The following is a 23,035-nucleotide window of genomic DNA, read 5'->3' on the forward strand; positions in this document are numbered from 1 at the left end:
GCATGTTAATACCTTTTTTCTATCTCGAGATATCTTACAAAACGTGTAAATTTAAAAACATAACTGTTACTGTCACCGGTAAACGAAATAATTCATTAAAAGTAGTGTGCTATGGAAACAACAAAGAAACATTTTCCAGCTGTCAACGTATATTAGGTCTTTTCAACTCTTCTCATTTGTTTCGAGCCTCGTTCATATCTCGTATATTAATATTATACACGAATTATACGGCATATGACAGAGGCTCGAAACAAATGAGAAGCGTTGAAAAGCCCTATTACAAAGAAATAAAAACAACTATTTAGTGATGACATAAACGTTCAAATTTTTGCCCATCATTTTCGTTGCAAACATTTACTCTTTCAAAAGTAGATTGAACAGCAGTCTCAATTTCTGCTCTCGATATGCTTTGAATGGGGTTTAGTATTCTCTGGATAATGTATTCTAGAGTAGTGTATGATGGGCAACAATTTTAATATTTAGGTCGTCACTAAGTAGTTCTTTTTGTTCTGTGTTATATTTAATTTTAATAGTATTGTTTCTCTTTATATTGTTGTTTTAATTAATTATATTTTTATACGTTGACATCTGGAAAATGTTATTTTGTTTTTTTCCAAAGCACACTACTTTTCATTAACTTAGTTTACCGGTGATAGTAACAGTTATGTATAAAATTTACACGTTTCTCGAGATATCTTGAGATAGAAAAAAGGTATCGACATGCGGTTTTCGCTATTCTATTGCTAATTTAATTTAATTTTATAAAGTATGATTAAAAATGCATACTTGTATTTAATATTTTCCAAAGAAAACTAGATTTCTGAAAAAAATTAAATAACGCCTCCCAGCTGGCTTACTACTTATTAGGATGGTTCAAAATTATCACGCTTACATTGAAGAAAAAGATCTGTCTTTAACAAGACCCAGTTTTCAAAATTTGATTTAGCAGAACCGGACTTACAGCCATTTTTTCATAACAAGGTTCCCACTCACCTCCACCTTTTATTTGCAAAGGTAGAGTTAAACTCGTTAAATCAAATATGCGCAGAAGTTGATGAAGAATACCATAATCGGATTTCCAGTGCCCCTTCATTAGGAAAATTTTGTAAAATTTCGATTTTTTTATTTTTGATATTCAATTACGCCCTCTAGCGGTGGACCCACAATTATGAAAATAATTTCCAGGCTTTTCCTGAGGCAACTTATGTTATAAAAATTTTTATTTCAAAGCTCTACTATAAACCGTTCCTGAGATATGGCCGAGAGCCATTCTTATTGGGACACCCGGTACATTTAAGGTAAAAATATATACCACAGCTTTGACCAACTAATATTTTTTATAATTAATGTTTTTAATTTTATTTTAAATTAATCACTTTGACATTTATGTCAAATTTCCAGTAAACGTTTACAGACTTGTCACTACTGGCGCTCGCGAATTTTTAAATATCCCCTCTACGTACGAGCTCTATGCGTATAAACATATTATTTGCCTGTAGTTATTAAATCAGCAATAGGGGTGTTAAATTTCTACATAAGAGTGAATCAATTAAGTTGTCACCAAATTCGTATAAGTACCTAGGAGACACCAAGAATAAAAATAATGTTTTTTTTTTACTTTTACATCTGTAAAAGTTTCAATACACCTGATTATGCTGTTAGATTGGAACCAGGAAGAGTCCAAATTTCTTTCACTATCTTCAACCTCTTATTTCTTTTTTGCGTCAGCTTCACCATCATCAGTGGCGCCATAGATGTTTATGAACCAAAGCCTTCTTCAGAACAATCCTCAATTTGCCCCTGTCTCTAGCAACTCTTCTCCATGCTCTAATTCCAATAGATTTTAAACTATTCTCTAAGTTGCCTTTATACTTAAGTCTCTGTTCTTCCTCTTGTTCTTTGTCCTATCCAGGCGCGTGCGGTCCATGGAAGCAAGGGAAGCATTGCTTCCCTTCGTTTCCGTAGGTAATACCGTACCAACTGAGTAACTGAGATTAGTTAAAAAAAATTGAACAAACACATAAGCAGAAGCAGGATTTTAAGTTGTATACGAGAATATTTAATTATGTAATACAAGCAGTAAGTGATAAGAAAAGACAAACGTATTTTACTCTATTTTTGTCATACAGTAAATAACAAAGCAATGAAATACTCTAAAAGCAGCGCTGCATGCTTCATTTCTAGCTTTCGTTCCGTACGCGTACGCGGACCCATAGTAGTCCATTCTTTCACGGTTTTTGCTCTATATTTTAAAGAACAGCTTGGATTGACATGAAATTTGGCATACGCATAGCTTACATGTCAAAGAAAAAAAGTGATATTCTCTTGGGGGTGAAAAAATATAAGTCCAAAATAAGTCTGGAAATGGATAAACTGACTAATTTTAAGTAACTTTTGTTCTATAGAGCTTTTTCGCCAAGTCAACACTTTTCGAGTTATTTGCGAGTGAATATGTTCATTTTTCAACAAAATAACTACATTTTTAGACGGTTTTTCGCAAATAACTCAAAAAGTAAGTATTTTGTCGAAAAAAATGTTTTTATCAAAAATATAGCCTGTAAAAAAGTAAAAAAAAATGGTGGACGCGTTAGGTCTCTGCACCTCGTAAAACCAGAGTTATAGCCAATGAAAAATAGATTCATATTCACCAAATTTCAAATAGAATACTTCGATGTGAAATATCCAAAAAATTAAGCGCTTTTTGGGGAAAACCCATTATAACTTTTTTAAAGTGTTTAAAAAAAGCTTTATTTCTGTTTTTATAAAAAGTTTCTAGCATTAAATTTAAGCAAGTTACGCTCAAAATAAAGTTGGTCCCTTTTGTTTTGGCAAAAATACCACCCCCTAATTAGCAACTTAAATGAAATTAATGGTTACCGCTCCACAAATTATTTTACTGTTGTGTTTATATGGTCTGTAAGTTTCATCGATTCAAAGTGCTTATTTTGGAAAAAATTTGGTTTTAATGTAAAATTTTTAAAAATTTTCATTTTGAAAAATATGCTTTTTTTCAAAATAACTTAAAAATTGTTAGAAATACCAAAAATCTCGAAAAACAAAAAAAGTCAGCATTGCTCTTTTGAATATCATGTATTTTTTTGTTTTTCTGTTACACAAAAATTGATTAAGATTTGGTGTTTCTAAATTTGCATACATTCGTGATCAGTGACTCGTTCAACCCCTTTTAACTACAGACCTTTCAAAAATAAGGACTATGAACCGATGAAACTTACAGATCATATAAACAATACATACAAGAGTCAAGAATCTTGTGAAGTCGTAACGATTAAGTTCATTTGAGATACTAATTAGGGGGTGATTTTCCTGACTTTTTTACCAAAAAAAAAGGGACTAACTTTATTTTGAGCGTAACTTGTTTAGTTTTGATGCTAGAAATTTGTTTTTATAAAACAAAAATGAAGCTTTTTTTAAACACTTTAAATAAGTTGTAATGAGTTTTCCCCAAAATTTGCTTCATTTTTGGTTATTTCACGTTAAAGTATTCCATTTGGAATTTGACGAATATGAACCTATTTTTAATTAGCTATAACTCTGCTTCTACTAGGTATAGAAACGTGATATGTACACCATTTTTTAAAATTTTTCACAGGCTATATTTTTGCTACGAATGTTTTTCCACAGAATATTTACTATTTGAGTTATTTGCAAAAAACCGTCTAAAAGCGTGGTTATTTTGTTGAAAAAATGAACATATTCACTGGCAAATAACTCGAAAAGTATTTACTTAGTGAAAAAACTGTATAGAACAAAAGTTACTTAAAATTAGTCAGTTTATCAATTTCCGGACTTACTTTGGACGAATACTTTTTCACCCCCAAGTGGGAGTGAAACCCTCCCCGCCGTGGCAAAAGCACATATCGGCACAATATCACTTTTCTTCTTTGACTTATTAGCTATGTGTATGCCAAATTTCAAGTCAATCCAAGCGGTTCTTTAAAATATAGAGGTTTTGCAATATTTTACCGTTAAAGAACGTACTATAGGCCATGATCGTATTTCTACGTTGGTATTCGGAGTCATGTCGGCAGATAATCTGATTTCAAATTTGCTTCTCCTCAGCGTATGAAAATCACCGGGGTTATTTACACGCAGAGTGGCGAGTTCCAATTTCGGGCATATCTATCGCTTATTGGGACCGTGCAAGTTCGGCATAGCGACCTCTATTTCTACGCTCTGTACTTTTATTCGCACTTTTAATTATATTGGCCAATTATATTAGTCCTGGTTGCTGGATAATTGTCAAGGCCATAGTCCAAAAAAATAATAAGAAGAAAAAATAAGATGCAGGTTATGTTTGCAAACATAAACAATTGTATGTAGTAAATAAAATTAGTTATTAAAATGCAGTACTGCAAGCAAAATACAATTAATTAAATTTATTTTTATATAATAATTGCATATCATATCAATATTGTGGAGCAATATATAATTTTTCTGCTTCAATGACAGAAGGTATGAAATATACGTCAATTTGACAATTTCAATTGACAATATGAATTATTTAAGATAGTTGCAATATTTCTCCGCGACTCGCGCACGGTCGTTTCTCGTTTCCCTTCCAAGTACTTGCACACCGCGAATAAGATAAGCAATTTTGTCAACTGCATACAAGGAGCTGTTTTCGTGAATTTAAATAGGATTTACCAGCATTTGACAATGACGGGCTTCTTCGACTGATTTTGTGGAATTATGAAGATTGATTTTATTTAATTATTTATATAAATAAATATAATAGAATTATTTGTATTATAAATACTAAATATTTATATAAATATATGTAATATGTATTAGGGTTTTGGAGAATGGCGAAAATGTGAAAAGTGGGATACAGAAACCATAAATAGCTCGAGAGGATTTTTGGAGTTTTTTAACTTTGCCTTTTTCAGAAATATTTACATTCTCAGATAATTTATTTAATGTATTGCAATGCAAGATAAACGAGATTGGTTTCTGTGTAAAAAAAAGCGAGTTTAAAGATGTTATTAACAAAAAGAGAGAGATGACTTTGAAAAATGTTGGAATAATATGATGGCAAGAAGTTTTGAGCCTAAATGGGAACGCATACGCACTGATAATGTTGGAAGTGTCCAATAGTGCTACCGCCGACTATTATAGTCTATAATACTATCAGATTTTAGATCAAATATGCCAACGAATGGAAAATAGGTTTAAGAATTTTGATGACCGAGATTTTCGGTAGAAGAATTGAATTACATTATAAATACGTGTTTTTACAATTTTTTTATAGATTGCTTCCCCTGTTTCAAATTTCACCGCACGCCCCTGGTCGTATCGGCCCTCTTCGGTCAAAAACTTTTCTGACTATGGCGTTTTCCTCTCGCCTGATTAGATGCCCCATCCATCTAAGACGTGTTACCTTAATGGATTTTAAAATCGGTTCTCCAAAACTTCTATACAACTGAAAGTTGTAATGCCTGCACACAAACCTTGTTCTTTTATTTCTCCATATATTCTTCGTCAGCTTCAACTTACTTCAGTAAATACGAACATACAACTGGGTCTCACATATTAACACATCCACTGCAACTTTTTGCAAGAGTTGTTATCCAGGAGCAGCGTTACTATCTCCGATCGGAGTCATGCGCATCTAGTAAAGTATCACTTTAACTCCAATCAGTGTCATGCGCAGCAAAAACTTTCTCATTTAGTTGATGTTTACTAAAGCTGCTCTCCATTTCCGTTAGTGATAGAGCTGCAGCGGGACTCTGTGCAATATCGTTTCAATCGATGCGATCGCATTTGCAGAGTATAGAGTGGTATAGACGTAAGTAGAAGAGGTGTTCCCAAATTCCCAACAGACCACTAAAGTCCACACAGACGTTTGCGGTGACTGGTCGTTATCGTCATCTGATTTTGACATAGACAGATATGGATTTTGATGAATTTTGTGTGGTTATGTTATGTATATTAAGGCCATCGGTACATAATTCACAAATATTTTACGGATATCCCTACCTTTTCTGTCTTTACACGGCAAATTACGTGTAGTAAAATTCACACTGGTATGGATATGTAAACATTACTAGAATGTAATTACTATTTGAAAATGTCATCATTAATTAAAAGAGATGGCTTTTGAATGTTCTTGGATAACTGTTATTTTTATAATTGCAAATTATTAATTCAGTTAATAAATGTGATAATTTTTTCACTAACTATGTATTCAGTGATTGTAATAATTTATATCTACAACATAAACTAATGCTCAATGGAGAAAAGAGGAAAAGTGTTTAAGTGATTTTTTAATAATATATTGTTACTGTGGAACGCTTACAATTTTGAACAACTTTAACAACAAAATACTTGGATCACAGAATATATTATCCTGATGTATTCTCTGCTTGGATCTTCCACAAATAATACACAATAAATAACTTTTTATTAAGTTCACGTCTTAAATCAATTATTTATCAAATACACTATATATCAATATTATTTAATCAACAACTCAAAATATTCCCGATGCCATGTCAAATATTTAAAATTGTCACTGTCTGACTGACAGTATGCTTACAATATTCTATTCGACTGAGTGCGTTGTATGACAAAGATAGATTTGGACGGACATTGTGTTCATTTTTTTCGAATCCTGAAAAAACTAATAAATATTTTTGAAAAATTTAAACGCAGAGTGAAAGACTGTATTATTACCGAGTGCCGAAAGTCCCTTAGAATAAATAAAAAGTTTATTTTGAATGAGATATTTGAAATTAAAAATCACACTAAATTTTCTCTTAGTTTTTCACCCCTGTAACTTATTAAAATAAACATTATATAAGTTCTCAGGGACTTTCGGCCCTCGCCGATAACGTAATCTTTCATTCTGCGTTTAAATTTTTCAAAAATACTTATTAGTTTTCTCAGGATTCGAAAAAAATCAATCCCCATTTGAATAGCATTACAGCCGAAAATACGTACCCATCCTCTTAAGTATATTTTCTGTCTGATTCTGATTGACACTTTCTTGTTTTTGAAAAATTTGTTCAAGAATGGAAATATGAAGACGTGGAAAGATATGCAGAAAATCGAGACAAGTTATGTAAGGTCTAGAACAGTTCATACAAAGAAACAAGATTATTTATACTATGAGTATGGGTAGTTCTTAATCAATGGCATGCTATAACATATTATATGCAAGGAATATAGATGCTAGGAGAGTATATTATATTCACTGATATGAGTCCTTTGTTACTTGCAATAATTAAAACTTATAGGTACTTGTCTATCTTTGGGATATAAGCCCATCTATAAAATTAGGACAGAGAAACCTGGTCCATTAATTGTCCCTATAGCCCAATAAATGACCGTTTTGGAGTGTAATTTCCAGGGGCAACTCCGAATTGCATGAAAATTTGGATTTAGGTTCTACTTACCCTCCACTTCAAAGCTGAATTTGTGCCGTTGCTTTTACTTGGGGGGTGACATTTACCCCTTCTCGGGGGGTGAAAAACGGGTCTTTAAAATAAGGCCGAAAATGGATAAATTGACTTATTTTAAGCACCTTTTGTTCTATAAAGTTTTTTACGCAAGTCAATACTTTTCGAGTTATCCGCGATTTAAAATGTTGATTTTTCGACAAAAAAACTACGTTTTCAGACCGTTTTTCCCAAATAACTCAAAAAGTAAATATTTTATCGAAAAAAATATTTTTAGCAAAAGTGTAGCCTATAAAAAAACGAAAAAAATGGTGTACCAATAAAGTCTACAAATTGAGTAGAAGCAAAGTTATAGCTCATGAAAAATACGTTCTTATTCGTCTAATTCCAAATCGAATAATTCAACGCGAAATCACCGAAGAAAGAAGAGTTTTTTGGGAAAACGTTATTAACATTTTTAAAGTATCGAAAAAAAGCTTATCATTTGTTTTTTACAAAAGTTTACAGCATAAAAAATAAACGAGTTACACTGAAAAAAAAAGTTGGCCCCTTTTTTTTGTAAAAGAATCGAGAAAACCTCCCCCTAATTAGCACCCTAAATGAAATTAATCGTTTGGCTTTACCATCTATTTTAACTGTATGTGTATTGTTTATATGATCTGTAAGTTTGATTGGTTTGAAGTGCTTATTTTTGAAAACATTTGGTTTTATAGTAAAAAAAATTTCTAAAAATTTTTGAAAAATTTCATTTTTTCAAAATAACTTAAAAAGTATTAGTGATAAGAAAAATCTTAAAGAGTAAAAAAATGTATTTTTTGCTATTATAAATATGCTAGTTTCATTTTGTTTCTCCGTTAGACAAAAACTGGTTAAGATATGGCTGTTCAAAATTTGTATACACTCGTGATTAGTGACCCATTCAAGCTTTCTCAATTATAGCCCTTTCAAAAATAAACACTTTAAACCGGTGAGACTGACAGATCATATAAAAACTAGATAGGTAAGTAAATGGTTTGTAAAGCGGTAGCGATTAATTTCATTTGGGGAGCCAAATACGGCGAGATTTTCATGATTTTTTACAAAAAAAGAGGGCCAACTTTATTTTGAGCGTAACTCGCTTATTTTTAATGCTAAAACTTTTGTTAACAATTAAAACAAAGCTTTTTATAAACACTTTCTTCTTCTTCTTCTTTTGCCCTTTAATTCGTCCAATTTTGAACATAGGCTTCCCCCAGTTTCCTCCATTCGCTTCTGTTTAGTGCTTTCTGTTTCCAGTGCGTTCCTCCTATCTTTTTAATGTCGTCTCCCCATCTCATCTGGGGTCGTCCTCTTGCTCTCTTTCCTGTCCATGGTCTCCATTGTTGTATCGTGCTATTCCACCTATTGTCCGTTTGTCTAGCGTTATGACCTGCGAAGCTCCATTTTAGCCTGGCTATATGTTGGCCTGCGTCTTTGACTTTTGTTCTATTTCTGACCCAGTTGTTTTGCTTTTTGTCTGTCAATTTTACTCCTAACATTGCTCTCTCCATGGCTCTTTGTGTCTTCATTATTTTATCCATATTTGCCTTGGTCAAGGTCCATGTTTGGCATGCGTATGTGAGAATTGGGAGTATGCACTGGTCAAACACTCTTGTTTTTAAGTATTGTTGTATTTTTTTATTCTTTAGGACCCATTTTAATTTTCCAAATCCTGCCCAGGCCAATCTGACCCTTCTTTTTACCTCCGCTGTTTGGTTTTCCTTATTTATTTTTATCATCTGTCCCAAATATATATAGTCATTAACCGCTTCTATTGTGGTGTCGTTTAGTATTACGTTTCTATTGTCTTGTGTGTTTGTCATTGTTTTTGTTTTGGCAAAATTAATTTTTAGACCTATTTGTTCGGATTCATTTGCTAGTTCGGTTAGCATGGTTTGTAGTTCTTCAAAACTTGATGCTATGACTACTACATCGTCTGCATATCTTAGGTGGTTTAGTTTCTTTCCATTTATGTTTATTCCCATGTTTGTCCATTCCATTGTTTTGAAAACATCTTCCAGTGCTAATGTAAATAGTTTAGGAGAAATAACATCTCCCTGTCGCACTCCTCTGTTAATTGGTATGGGTTTTGTGGTTTCTTCCAATTGTACTGTCATTGTTGCTTTCTTATATATATTACGTATTAGCATTCTGTATCTGGAATCTATTCTACAGTTGTTTATAGCTTCTTTTTCTATTGCCCACATTTCCACGCTGTCAAATGCTTTTTCGTAGTCAACGAACGCTAAGTGCAGATCTATATGGTATTCGTTAGCTTTTTCTATTAGTGTCCTAATTGTTAGAAGATGGTCAGTGGTGCTACATCCCTTTCGGAATCCTGCCTGCTCTACTGGTTGATACTAGTCCAATTTGTGTGTTAGCCTGTTGTTGATAATCCTCATGAATAGTTTATACGTTTGCGACAGCAGTGAGATGGGTCTGTAATTTTTTTATGTCCTTTCTGTCGCCTTTCTTAAATAGCAGGATTGTAAGACTTTCGTTCCATTCGTCGGGTATTTCTCCTTTATGCAGACACTGATTAAACACTTTAAAAAGTTTAAATGGGTTTTTCCCGAAAAGTGCTTAATTTGTCGGTGATTTCACCTTGAAATATTCTATTTGGAATTAGACGAATAAGAACGTATTTTTCATGAGCTACAACTTTGTTTTTATTTGATTGCTAGTTTTTAATGATACACCCTTTTTTTGGGTTTTTTATAAGCTACACTTTTGCTAAGAATATTTTTTTCGATAAAATATTTACTTTTTGAGTTATTTGCGAAAAACCGTCTGAAAACGTAGTTCTTTTGTTGAAAAATAAACATTTTCAATGGTAAATAACAAAAGTATTGACTTAGGTAAAAAACTTTATAGAACAAAAGTTGCTTAAAATCAGTCAATTTATCAATTTCCGGTCTTATCTTGAACGTATGTTTTTCACCCCCTAGAAGGGGTGACTGTCACCCCCCAAGTAAAAGCAACCAACGGCACAATTTCAACTTTGAAGTGGAGGGTAAGTAGAACCTAAATCCAAATTTTCATGTAATTCGGAGTTGCCCCTGAAAATTACAAGGTATCGCCGAATTTCCCGTTCATTTACTGGGCTACTACAGACTGATTTGCAAACTGAGAGATCAATGACAGGTTTCCGTCAGTTATGTATTGGAAAACACATGCTGGACATAAAGGAGAATTAAGAACCATGCATCTGTCAAAAATTCAGGAAAAAATGGTTGTAGAGAAATTAATGACTGAGGTGCCACCCAGTAGAATTTTATAAGATTCAAGAATGTGAAGGTACATGAGCAATTTCAGGTAAAATTCCTTAGGGTTCCTATTATATTACATAATGTAACTTTAACACAAGTATATGAAAGTGAGTATATAAGGCTGTGGTCTCCAATAAACACTGTACACAGCCTAAGGCATCTATTGGATACCACGGGTTAAGTCGGTGGCCACTACAATTCACTCCGGCCAATTTGTTTTAGAATTACTCTTTTCTTTTAACTCTTTTCGGTTGTCCTTCAAAGTTTATTAAAAGAACGAAAATGAACAATTTTCCTACAGCGTGACATACGCAGCCTACAGCGTCTATTGGAGACCACAGCCTTACACATTGTTTTGTAGAGTTTGTAAAATTTGTATTCACTGTTACCAGTGCAACTGTAAAGTATTGAGGTTAAAAATACCTTGTGAATAATACTAACTCTGTTTTAAATGATGCTGCAAGGTGTTTGGGAGAAACTTTAATTATCAAATCAAGGCATGAGGAGGAAATTAATGAGTTTGTCAGAGAGAAGCTAGAACTGACAATTGTGATCAAGGAAAACACCAAAAGAAGTATTGTGATTCAAAGAACAATGGAAAAATTTTAGAAAAAGGCAAAGAAATTACAAAGAAGCGAAAAATTGAGAAGCAGGAGCATTTTGGCTCAAATAAAAAGAGAAACTGAGTAAACATTGAATAGCACGTAAACATTGATAATTGAAAAGCACGGATAATCTGATCATTAATGGGCTAGCCATATATGATACATATGTATATAGATCATATTATTATGATCATACAGATAACAGAAAAAATAAATCTTTCATTATGAGTCTCCTTTTCTGCATATAGAGTTTCTGTCGAGTGATTTACAGTGACGCTATTTTGATAAAACCTCATAAATTCAATTTGAGTAATAGAAAATCATAGCAAGGATAATCCGCAGCCCGGATAATCTGCACACGGATCGGGGTTCTACTGTAGTTGTATAGGCTAATTTACAAGAATGTTAGTTTGTTTTTATAGATTTTACTTAATTCATAATAATTCATAAATTTCTTATAAGATTATATTTATGTATGCATACTTAATTTAGGTCTGAATTTTGAAGAATTGTTAAGTAATGATGTTATTTTATGCACAGCATTATATACTATTAGAGTTGTACTTTTAAAATCAAGATGTACTGGGTTTAGGCGGGGTTTAGAGGGGGTTTTACCTTCGCCAATGCACCAATAAGAGCCTCCCCTCCTATGATTTCCCAGATTTTTAATAAAGAATAATAAAATTTAAACATTAGGTATTTAGTGTTTTATTTAGTTTGCAATAGTTATTCCCAGTAAACATTTTTGATTATCATATATTTATGGTGAAAACAAGATTTAGTGTAAGGTTCTAGAAATTAAAGTCATTTTGAATTTATCCAAGGCAGGTCCACAACAGCAATTTTTATTTTAAGACAGCTAATGGAAAAACTTGAGAAAGACTTGCACATAGTATTTATTAATCTTGAGAAACATATGGCAAAGTTACTGGAAACCTACTGGTACTAAGTAGGAAAGGAGTGCAGGCTGAATATGTGAGTGCTGCAAGACATGTACTTATGAGATGGTAACAAGCAGAGTTAGAGCAACTGCAGATGAAACTGGAAAATTGTGTGTGATAGCAGGGCTTCATTAGGGTTCCCTGTTTAAACCCATAGTTATTTTCATTCACGGTGGATCAGATATCAGCTGAACTTCAAAGGGAGATCCTTGGTTGTAGCAGATAATGTTGTGGTAGTAGGAAAGTCTGAGGGAGAAGTGGAGACAGGTGCTTAAAGAAAAAGAATTAAAATTAACTAGAACAAAAACAGAATATTCTTTTGAAGATGGTATTACAAATCCGCATAGAGTAATCAGCTGGGATAGACAAGAACTCGCACAAGATGATAGTTTAGTCACAAGATGTAGGATCGATATTACTGAGCAATGAGAAAGTACATGGAGATACAAGTAATAGAATTAGGGCTAAATGGATGAAATGGGAACTGGAGTACTGTGTGGTAGAAAGGTACCAATAAAACTCAAAAGAAAGTTCTCTAGGAGTGCATTAAGACTAGTTATGATGTATGGTACTGAATGTTGGGCAGTAAAACATTGGGATGAGCAGAAACTGTATATTGAGTGGAGTAACTGGAAAAGATAAAGTTCGGAATGAGTATATAAGAGGAAATTGTGTGTGGATTCTATTGGAAACAAAATAAGAAACAGGTTAAGGTGGTTATATTATGAGCAACATAGAGATGAGGATCATCCCATACAAATAGCGGAGAGATGCTTAATCCCTGGAATAAATAGAAGAGGGAGACTGAAAAAGATGTGGTGGGCGACAGTTGATCAGGATAGGGGTGTAAAAGGTGTTGATATGATACAAAAAAGTTTTGAGGAAATTAAATAGAAAGCCGACTCCACAAGAGGAAAGGCAAAGAGAGTAATAATAATAATAAAATCCTAGAAATATAAGTAATAAGAGGAAGAACCCTTTAACTAAACAAAACATTACCTAATAAACAATTAAAGCAATGCCTAGATATTTTAAAAAAAGCATCACTATATAACAAAAGCAAACATATTGGATTTAAAGTTACACATTCGCATATAAGTAGGATATTTTTACGTACATATCACGAAAGGGAAAAATAATTATATTTCTAATACAGTTGTATTAGAGCTTAATCCTAAAATACGAATATCCTCTGATTATACTACCCGCCAAATTCTAAATTGGTTATGTCAAAATCAGATGATGATGACTGCCAATCACAACAAACGTCCGTGTGGAGTTTAGTGTTAAGCCGGACTCAAACGACTCATGTACATGTCATCTGAGTGGGTTACTACACTCTGAGCCAAAATTAACCGGCCACCTTAAAAATGGGTCATTTTTGATGTCTTATATCTCCTAAATCTCTTAACCGATTTTAGTGATTTTTTTAATATTTTATAGCCTTATTCCTTGACAATATTGTTATAATAATATTTTTGCTAGACAGGTAAATTTTCATTGTATATCGGGTGTATAAACCAAACTGTGTTATTTTCTTAATGTTTGCATCACCCTGTGGAATATTCTAGCAATTGTAGAATACTGCAATTAAAACTTAACTATAGCCTGATGCTTTCTCAACATTTTGTTTTTGATTGATTCGCTTATGTTGTATAATAAAAAAGTTAGGTGCTTTAACAACTAGACATGTTTTTTATCAATACAGATACAGGGTGTTTTTAAAAAAAATTGGCAAAGTTTAAGGTGTAATTCTGCATTAAAAAATAATGACTTAAAAAGTTTGCTTTATAAACTTATGTCCGCAAATGCTTCGTTTCCGAGATAGGGGGTGTTGAAATTTTTCTGACAAACTGACGATTTATTTATTGCTTTAAAACCGGTTGAGATATGCAAATGAAATTTGATGGGTTTTAAGATGTAGTTATTGCACATTTTTTGGCATACAATTAAGTATTTCATATTAACCATTGGCGCGCATACGGGTAACATGATGGCTCATATTACCCGTATGCGCGCCAATGGTGAATATTAAATTCTTAATTGTATGTCAAAAAATATACAATAACTACGTCATAAAACCCACCAAAATGCATTTTCATATCTCAACCGGTTTTAAAGCAATAAATAAATCGTCAGTTTGTCAGAAAAATTTCAACACACCCTATCTCGGAAACGAAGCATTTGCGGACATAAGTTTATAAAGCAAATTGTCATTATTTTTTCATGCAGAATTACACCTTAAACTTTGCCAAAATTTTTTAAAAACACCCTGTATTGATAAAAAACATGTTTAGTTGTTAAAGCACCTAACTTTTTTATTATCCAACATAAGCGAATCAATCAAAAATCAAAATATTGAGAAAGCATGAGGCTATAGCTAGGTTTTAATTTCAGTATCCTAAAAATGCTAGAATATTCCACAGGGATATTCTAGGGAACTTTTAGAGAAAAACCCAGTTTGATTTGTACACCCGGTATACAATGAAAATTTACCTGTTTAGCAACAATATTATTATAGCGATATTGTCAATGAATAAAGTTATAACATATTAAAAAAATCACTTAAATCGGACAACAGGTTTAGGAGATATAAGACATCAAAAATTACCCATTTTTAAAGTTGCCCGTTAATTTTGGCCCAGAGTGTAGTACAATTATTTGTCACTCTTTGCCACTCGTTCGTCTTACATCTGTTGTCGGTAAAAATGACCCGAGTCAAAGGGATCACGATTATTCGCACACTTGCGAAGTACATACTTGTCTATACAGTAGAGCGTCGATTATCCGAACGTCGATCAACCGAACGACAGCTTATCCGAACTCCCGACTCCCACGCCCCGCAGTCAAGTACCGAGCAAGCGTTAGTAATTAACGCTTAAAATGCTTCAGTTACAAGTAAATGGTTTTTATGAGTGGTGTGGTAGAAATTATATGGAACTTAATATTAATAAATGCTTTTTAATAAGTTTTGCTAGATCCCACTCGCCTACTCACCATCAATATTTTATTAATAATACATACTCCTGTCACACGTGTGAACGAAATTCGGGACTTAATATTTGATTGTAAATTAACATTTTACTCTCACATCGACCATACTGTTTCGAAGGCATTTAAGATGTTGGGTTTTGTATTACGTTCATCAAAAGATTTGTCAATTCACACAATAAAAATCTTATATTGCAGTATCGTGAGATCAATTATTGAATATGGTTCTATTGTCTGGTCACCTAGTTATGCATATCAAATGCTAAATATTGAAAAGGTTCAAAACAAAAAAAACAAAACAAATTTTTACATTTTGCACCTTTTAAGATGGGTTTAACAGTTAGAAATTATACTTATGAGAATATATTAATGAGGTAAAATTTACAAACTCTTGAACGCAGAAGAGTCATGTTGGATATTTGTTATCTTCACAAAATTATCTCTGGTGTTATTCACTCCGAAGAATTGTTAAGTCTTGTATACTTTAATATACCTGCTAGATCGATACGAAATCCACAAATATTCAAGGAACAACGGCATGCTACAAATTATGGTCAATATGCACCAATTAGTAGATTGACCCTGTATGGAAACAAGTTTAGTCATCTAATAGATCTGTTTGGTTCTTCAGTTTCCTCTACTAAACAAGAACTCGGGCGTCTTGAATTTTGAATTTAAAAAAAATGAAATAGATTTAACTGTTATAATTGATTCAGTTGTTTTCATCATTTGTAAATAATTTATATTCTTTTTATTTTTTATGTTTGTGTATTATAGTTGTAGTTTTACGTGTATCTAAATTTTATATTTTCATTATTACGACGAAAGCTCTGCTTTATTGTATTTTGTATGTATTGGGTTTATTCCGTTAATAAATAAATAAGTAAATAAAATATCTTCAATTTTCTTCAATATTATATCCAAAAATATTATGTTGTTGCAAAGACTGCACTTTTTTGTTTAATTGCTATGTGTCATTATCAAGATATAAATAAATATGTATGTATATAAATATGGCTTTTATTAACTTGTGGATAAATATGTATGACTATGTAATCAATATAGTTCGATTATCCGAACAAATCAATTTTCCGAACACTCATGTCCCCCAAATAGTTCAGATAATCGATGCTCTACTGTACTTGCAAAGGCGGTCAAACGAAATGTATAAATAATTGGCATTTACTGCGACTATTCATTTAGACCAGTGCATTTATCACTAAAAACACCGGAATAAATCGATTTTTAAATACACCACCTAGAGACTTACTTGTTTTGCATTGTGTTGAGGATGATGTCAGGAAAAAAGTCTACAATAGAAAAATGGGTGGAAATGTCTAATTAATAATTGTTTTTTAAAGTTCTTAACATGCATTAAAAAGTGCATAAACATGTCAAAATAAGCATATTAAGGGCCAAGTTTTGTTACTCGCAAGGTTTTTGAGGTCGCTGAATATGACTCCGCTATCAGAACCTACCCCCGGAGCACCTGGCAGGGTTGGACAAAAATTGGTTTTTAAAGAAAAAAACAAAAAACATGTTTTTTTTTGTTTAAAAACAATGTTTTTTGCTTTAAAACAAGTATTTTCATCTAAAAAAAAACCACTGTTTTAAAACAAAAAAACACTGTTTTAAAACAAAAAAAAACATTTTAAAATAATTACATACTTCAGTGGATTTCTAACAGTGATTCCCATAAACCTCAACTGCCACACCTATGGGATTCACGAGAAGACGCGACCTGCGAGCACATGCAACGAGTGTTTAACTGTTTCATTTCCTTATACCACGTGATATTATGTAAATCACATACGCTATTCAGTTTTTCAGATTTTCAGGATAAGTCGGAAGCTTTAAGTTCTGCTTTATTATAATATAATTTCATATTGGTATTTTCGGTTCTATTTTAATTTCTAGTGGATAGTTGCAGTGTATACAGTGTAAATTATATTAAGTTTATAAATATGTCAAGTCAAGAAAGGTGGAGAGATCCATTTTGGATAAATTTTAATTTGATTAAAGTGAATATCAATTTTGAGGATGGGAGAGAAAGTAAAAAGACAGTGTCTAAAGCTGAGTGTAAAAAATGCAAGAAGCAATTGTCCATATTAGTTGCAAGAATGAAAAAGCATCATGAAAAATGTGTTTTAACTTTAACGAATGTTGATTTTGAGGAGCCAGAGGAAGCTAATAGTAGGATTGTGTAATAGATGCTGTAATAATTCAATAATTATTTACTTAATTTCTTAATTTTCTTTTTCTTTCAACTTTATTAGAAGTATTGGTTTAGTTAATGTTACTACAGCACTCAGCAATGTCTACCAGTACTAGTATGCCTGCTACCTGAACATAAATAAAGTTTAGTCAGTTACTTTTTTTCAGTTTTACTGTTTTACTTCGCATTATTGCACCTACTTACTCTATAATCTATGTTTGCAATTTTGCAAATTAGCAAACACAAATGTCTTATATGTTTTAAAACAATGTTTTAAAACAGTGTTTTAAAACACAACTGTTTTTTCCAGTGTTTTTAAACATGTTTTAAAAAGCTTGTTTTAAAACAGCCCAACCCTGGCACCTGGTACCCAGGGTCACTGCTAGGGCACTTCATCTGGAGGTTCGATGGCTAACGGCCCTAAATTCATGCAATCAGTTTACTTGGAGGTTTGTGGAGTCGCTGAATACGAATATGCCATCAAAACCGACCCCCGTAGCCCCTGGTGCCCAGTGCGTCACTGCTGTAGCACGTCATCTTCTGGAGTTTTGAGGGATTTTGGTACTTAATTAATGCAAATGGATTATACGGGAGTTTGGGTGTTGCTAAACACGAATACTCCATCAGAACCGACCCCTGGAGAACCTTGTGCCCGTGGTCACTTCTAAGGCACATCATCTTCTGGGGTTTTTAAGGTTTTTGGCACTGAATGCATACAAATAGATTAAGTAGGTGAATACGAATACGCCATCAGAACCGACCCCCTGACTATCTGATACACAATGCTAAGGCATGTTATTTTCATGAGTTTGGAGGGTTTTTGGGCATCAGGTGCAACGGGGGGTCGGTTTTGATGGCGTATTTTTGCTTAACTACCCCAAAAACTCCCGAGTAATCTGTTTGCATAAATTTAGTGCTGTAAACCCTCTAAACTCTAGATTACGTGCCTTAACAGTGAAACTGGACACCAGGTGCCCCGATGGTCAGCTCTGATGGTGTATTCGTCCTCAGCGACCCAAAATCCCACTAAATCTGGCCCTAATACACTTATTTTGACATGTTTATGTACTTTTGGATGCATAACGTGCACTTTAAAACGCAACTATGCATTTCCAGCCATTTTTCTATTGTGGACTTCTTTACTGGTGTCATCCTGAACACAACAAAAAAAGTTGTAACTTTCTATGTGCTGTATTATTTTTATTTTAAATATCAACTTATTTTTTTCTAAATGTCCTGGTCTGTTTATTAGTAATCACACCACTGATTCATTTGTCAAGGTCGTTAAGCCAAATGTTTACACTCGCGTACTTGTAAATTGTACACGTCCTGTGATTGCCCTGTTTGTCATTGCAATCGCAAACTCGTATACTTTCCAAGTAGGCAAATAATTTTGTACTTGTGAAGTACACGAGTCGTTTGAGGCCGGCTTTAGTGTAGGTGTAGTCTCTTCTAGAACCGTCCATATTCCCTATGAGAATACTATAATGCATGTAGTCCCAATGCTGATCTTTTTGTTGCTTTTAATATTTGTACACTTGACTATTTGTTATAATTTGTACAGGTTCTAAACTCATTGTTATAAAATTGTAATTTGTAAAAACAATAAAAATAAATGTTTATCTATCTATAAACGTAATATTTAATTTACAACATATCACAAGAAAACAGTTTCAGAACTTTAAACCCTACTATTTTTTTTACTTACTTTGATGTATTATTGGTATCAATACATAAATGATTATTTAATTCCATCTTAGCTTTATCTTTAGTTAGTTTCAGTTAACATAATTCATTATAATAATAATAGATTAATATCGTTTTGATTGTTATTTTTGTTGTTAATGTTAATTATAACCTAAAACAATAAGCACTTCAGCACTTCTTCTTTTTGTTTTTTTATGGGTTAACTTTTTGACAACGGGGCATTCCAATATGCTGTCAAAATTAAATGAATATGGCGGCTGGGAGGGAAAAAGTTATTCTATCAGTATCATGATTCTATCCACAAACCATACATACTCTAGGCTAGGTATTCTTTGCCCAAAGTGAACTTTTGTCCCTGCAGTGTCGGCAGCCAACATGATAATTTTTTTTCATTGTAAATTTTTTAATTGTCATTATTTTCAATTAAAACCAGTTTATCCATAATCCGCAAACGTGGAGCAATAGGGCTTTTCATTCACAGTCATTTGTTTCGAGCTTCTGTCATGTGTCACATAATATTAATATATCTACGTCGTACGTTATTGGTATATACGGCATATACCAATGATACAAACCAAAGACGTATGACGTAGATATATTAGTATTATGTGACACCTGACAGAAGCTCGAAACAAATGACAATCGATGAAAAGCCCTATTCGCTCTGAGCGTTAACAAAGTGTCAAAGCAAAATCGACCGACTTGCTCATGGTGGCGGTTTTTTGAAATTTTATTAGGACGCTTTGTGTATGTTTAAATGAGACATTTAAAAAAATGCCGTGTCACGCATTATGTATTAATATAAACAGAAAATAAAAACGCACTTAATCTGATATAAATTCTTCTATTTCCAATATTGATTATCAGTTTGATTTTGTATACATAACCTCACTATCGCAGTTTATGTCAGTAAATCTTTATTAACGAAAAAGAAAATATTTTTGTTGCACTATAAATTACAGTATAAATTAATAACTAATGAATTCTAACAATTGTATTCGGTTATTTAGAGAGTTATCAAGTAACCCTAGGAGAATACGGTAACGCTATTTTACTGTATACTTTACATGTTATTTATAACGTTACCGTATTCTCATAGAGTTACTTTAAAATTACGCTGAATCTTATAGAAATCTTAGATTGGTCTATAGATTTCAATAATTTCGTACCATTGCGCCAACTCTGAATGTTGCTTAATTAGAGCGATAATTTTAATTAAAGTTTATCGGAGTCGCGTTTCTGACGTCTAGATATAAAACTGTCATCATAAATAATATTAGTCTAACGGCTATTGAAACAGCCTACCTACCATTAGCTTAAGTCGATTAGAGGCAGTACAACTGACCAAAATATACCTACTTTATTATCAATAATAATAGGATAAGATAAGAGTAAGCCTCTGCCTTAATCCCTCAAAACGATTTATGGAGTATTAGTTTGGGTATTAGAGTTTTAATTTACGCGCTTATTATTCAAAATAAAGAGTTGGCGCAATGGTATTAAATTAGCGTAGTTTTAAGACGAACCTATTCATGTAAATTTTATTTCATTTGAGTGCCATTATACTTTGCATAAGATGAGTGCGGTGCCCTTTCTTTCTGACATCGCTTTGGAGATGCCCTTTATCCATGTAGTTGTTGGTCTTCCTCGTTTTCGTCTTTCTGTGGGGGTCGATTTTAACTCTTTTTTGGGGATTCTTCTTTACTTCATTCGTCTTACGTGTTTGTCGGACTAGGTGATTTGGGTTAAACCGTAATATTTTGAGTCCAGGAATCTACAGCTAAAATATTTCTAATTAATAATGAAACACCCTGTATGTGCAAATAACATTTTTTTTATACTACAACGATTTCTCTATAAAAACTTCGTTAGTCATTATGTTTTAATTTTGGGTCTTCCAGTTTGCAGGCATTTAATTTTTCGTACACCAAGCTTTCATATACAGTGATGAGCGCGCAAAATAACGCAAAAGATGGAAAACATAATAAATCGTAAAATAAAAAGGGATGAAACTAGAAGAGGTGGACATTATCGATATAAAGGTATAAATTAACATTACAGTAGATAGTTTCCACCTTTAGACGTCTGTGACTGGAGTATTTTATAAAATTCTCCTGTCAGAGTGACAATTTGCGATATGTTTAAAGGTGAGAAACTATGTAATGTAATGTTAATTTTACGTTTATATCGATAATTTCCACCTCTACCAGTTTCATCTTTTTTTACTTCACAATGTATTATGCAATGTATTCTTTCAGTGCGTCACAGTTTTTCGATTTCTTTCTAACGCATTAAATTGTATGTGACAGAAAAAAACGCACGTCGGTGATTACATTTCGTCGGTGATATTTATAACATTTATTCTAGTTGTCAATAGATGGCGCTGTAATCGAAAAAAAAATTACGAATTATATAATATATCTACGAATATAATCTGTACAATTTAATTAATTTATGCCTGGTTGCACCAACAGATCTTAAGCTCCAGCTTAGCTAAGCTCTACTTATAGATAGGGCGTCCTTGAGTATCACTTACGTTACACCATAATTTTAGATTCTTACCTTATTATCAATTATATCTATTATTATATTATGGTATTCTTATTGTAATATATTATAATTATATTATATTAATTCTTATGATATTCTCGACTTAAGCTTAAGATCTGTTGGTGCAACCGGGCATTAACAAATAAGACTATTAAAGAAAATTCCACTTTATAAATGCACTAAACACAATTAATTTGTTTTTATGCCAAATTGCAAATAAAATGTGACAACTGTAAGGTTTAACTTATAAAGCGTCATGTTAGAATAAATGTTATAAATGTATATTGTCAAGGACTTACCTTTTTTCTATCATTTGTGACGCACTGAAAAATGCTCATGAAAAGAAGTATAAGTGTACGATTATTTATATTCCAGAGATGAATCGATTTCATTAATTGGAAATTTCTAGTACCGGTCATATGCGTCCGTTTTGGGTAGGTCAACGTATGTTTTGTCGCATAACTTTTTTGTCTTTAACATTTAAACATTTTTGACTCTGGATTATTAAATTTTGAGGTATTCTAGAACTACTCTTGCTTTAAGTCGGTAAGACACGCCGTTTTCTAGAAGAATCGATTTAAAAATTTTTGGTTTCTTGAATTTGAAAAAAAGTTGAAAATATTTTTCAAAAAAAACGGTGTATTTTACCAACTTAAAGCAAGAATAACTTTTAGTACCAGAATACCTCATAATTTATTAATCTAGTGTCAAAAATGCTTAAAAATTAAAGACAAAAAAGTTATGCGATAAAATATCCGTTGACCATTTTTGGTTTTTCTAAATTGTTTTTTTTAATTCAAGAAACGAAAAATTTTCAAATCGATTTTACTAGAAAACGGTGTATCCTACGGACTTAAGACAAGAGTACCTTTTAGTACTAGAATACCTCACAATTTAATAATGCATAGTCAAAAGTGCGTAAAAATTAAATACAAAAAAGTCATGGGATAAAATAACCGTTGCCCTACCCAAAACGGGCGCCTATGACCGGTACTAGAAATTGTGTGTACCAATTTTCGTTTTTCTAAATAGAAGCGTTCTGGGGGTATTTAAGAAAAACTAATTACAAGACCCTATCTTCAAAGAGCTCTAGCTCCCTTAGGAAGCATTTTCGGACTAAGTAAATCAGGTTAAATTATCTTAAAATTATCTGAGGAATCTCCTATGCCCTAAGGGTTATATGACCCTTATGCGCTCCAATGATGAACATAAAATTCTTAATAATTGTATGTTAAAAATGCACGATAACTACCTGTTAAAACCCAGCAAATTTAATTTGCATAAATTAACCGGTTCAAGGACGATGTTGTAAAAGCTGCAG

At 32.5% G+C, this 23,035-nt stretch overlaps 1 protein-coding gene across 1 annotated transcript in view; it reads right to left on the reverse strand.

Annotated features, from left to right (window-relative positions):
• LOC126888286 (box C/D snoRNA protein 1) overlaps nt 1–19,333 on the reverse strand; it is a 96,059-nt gene extending 76,726 nt beyond the window's left edge. The window contains exon 1 of the mRNA XM_050656415.1: nt 19,166–19,333. Coding sequence (XP_050512372.1) covers nt 19,166–19,212 — 47 coding nt within the window. The 5' untranslated portion in view covers nt 19,213–19,333. The remainder of the gene's footprint in view (nt 1–19,165) is intronic.
• Nucleotides 19,334–23,035: the final 3,702 nt, after the last annotated feature.

The sequence above is a fragment of the Diabrotica virgifera genome, chromosome 7 (assembly GCF_917563875.1).
Source record: "Diabrotica virgifera virgifera chromosome 7, PGI_DIABVI_V3a".
Lineage (NCBI taxonomy): Eukaryota > Metazoa > Arthropoda > Insecta > Coleoptera > Chrysomelidae > Diabrotica > Diabrotica virgifera.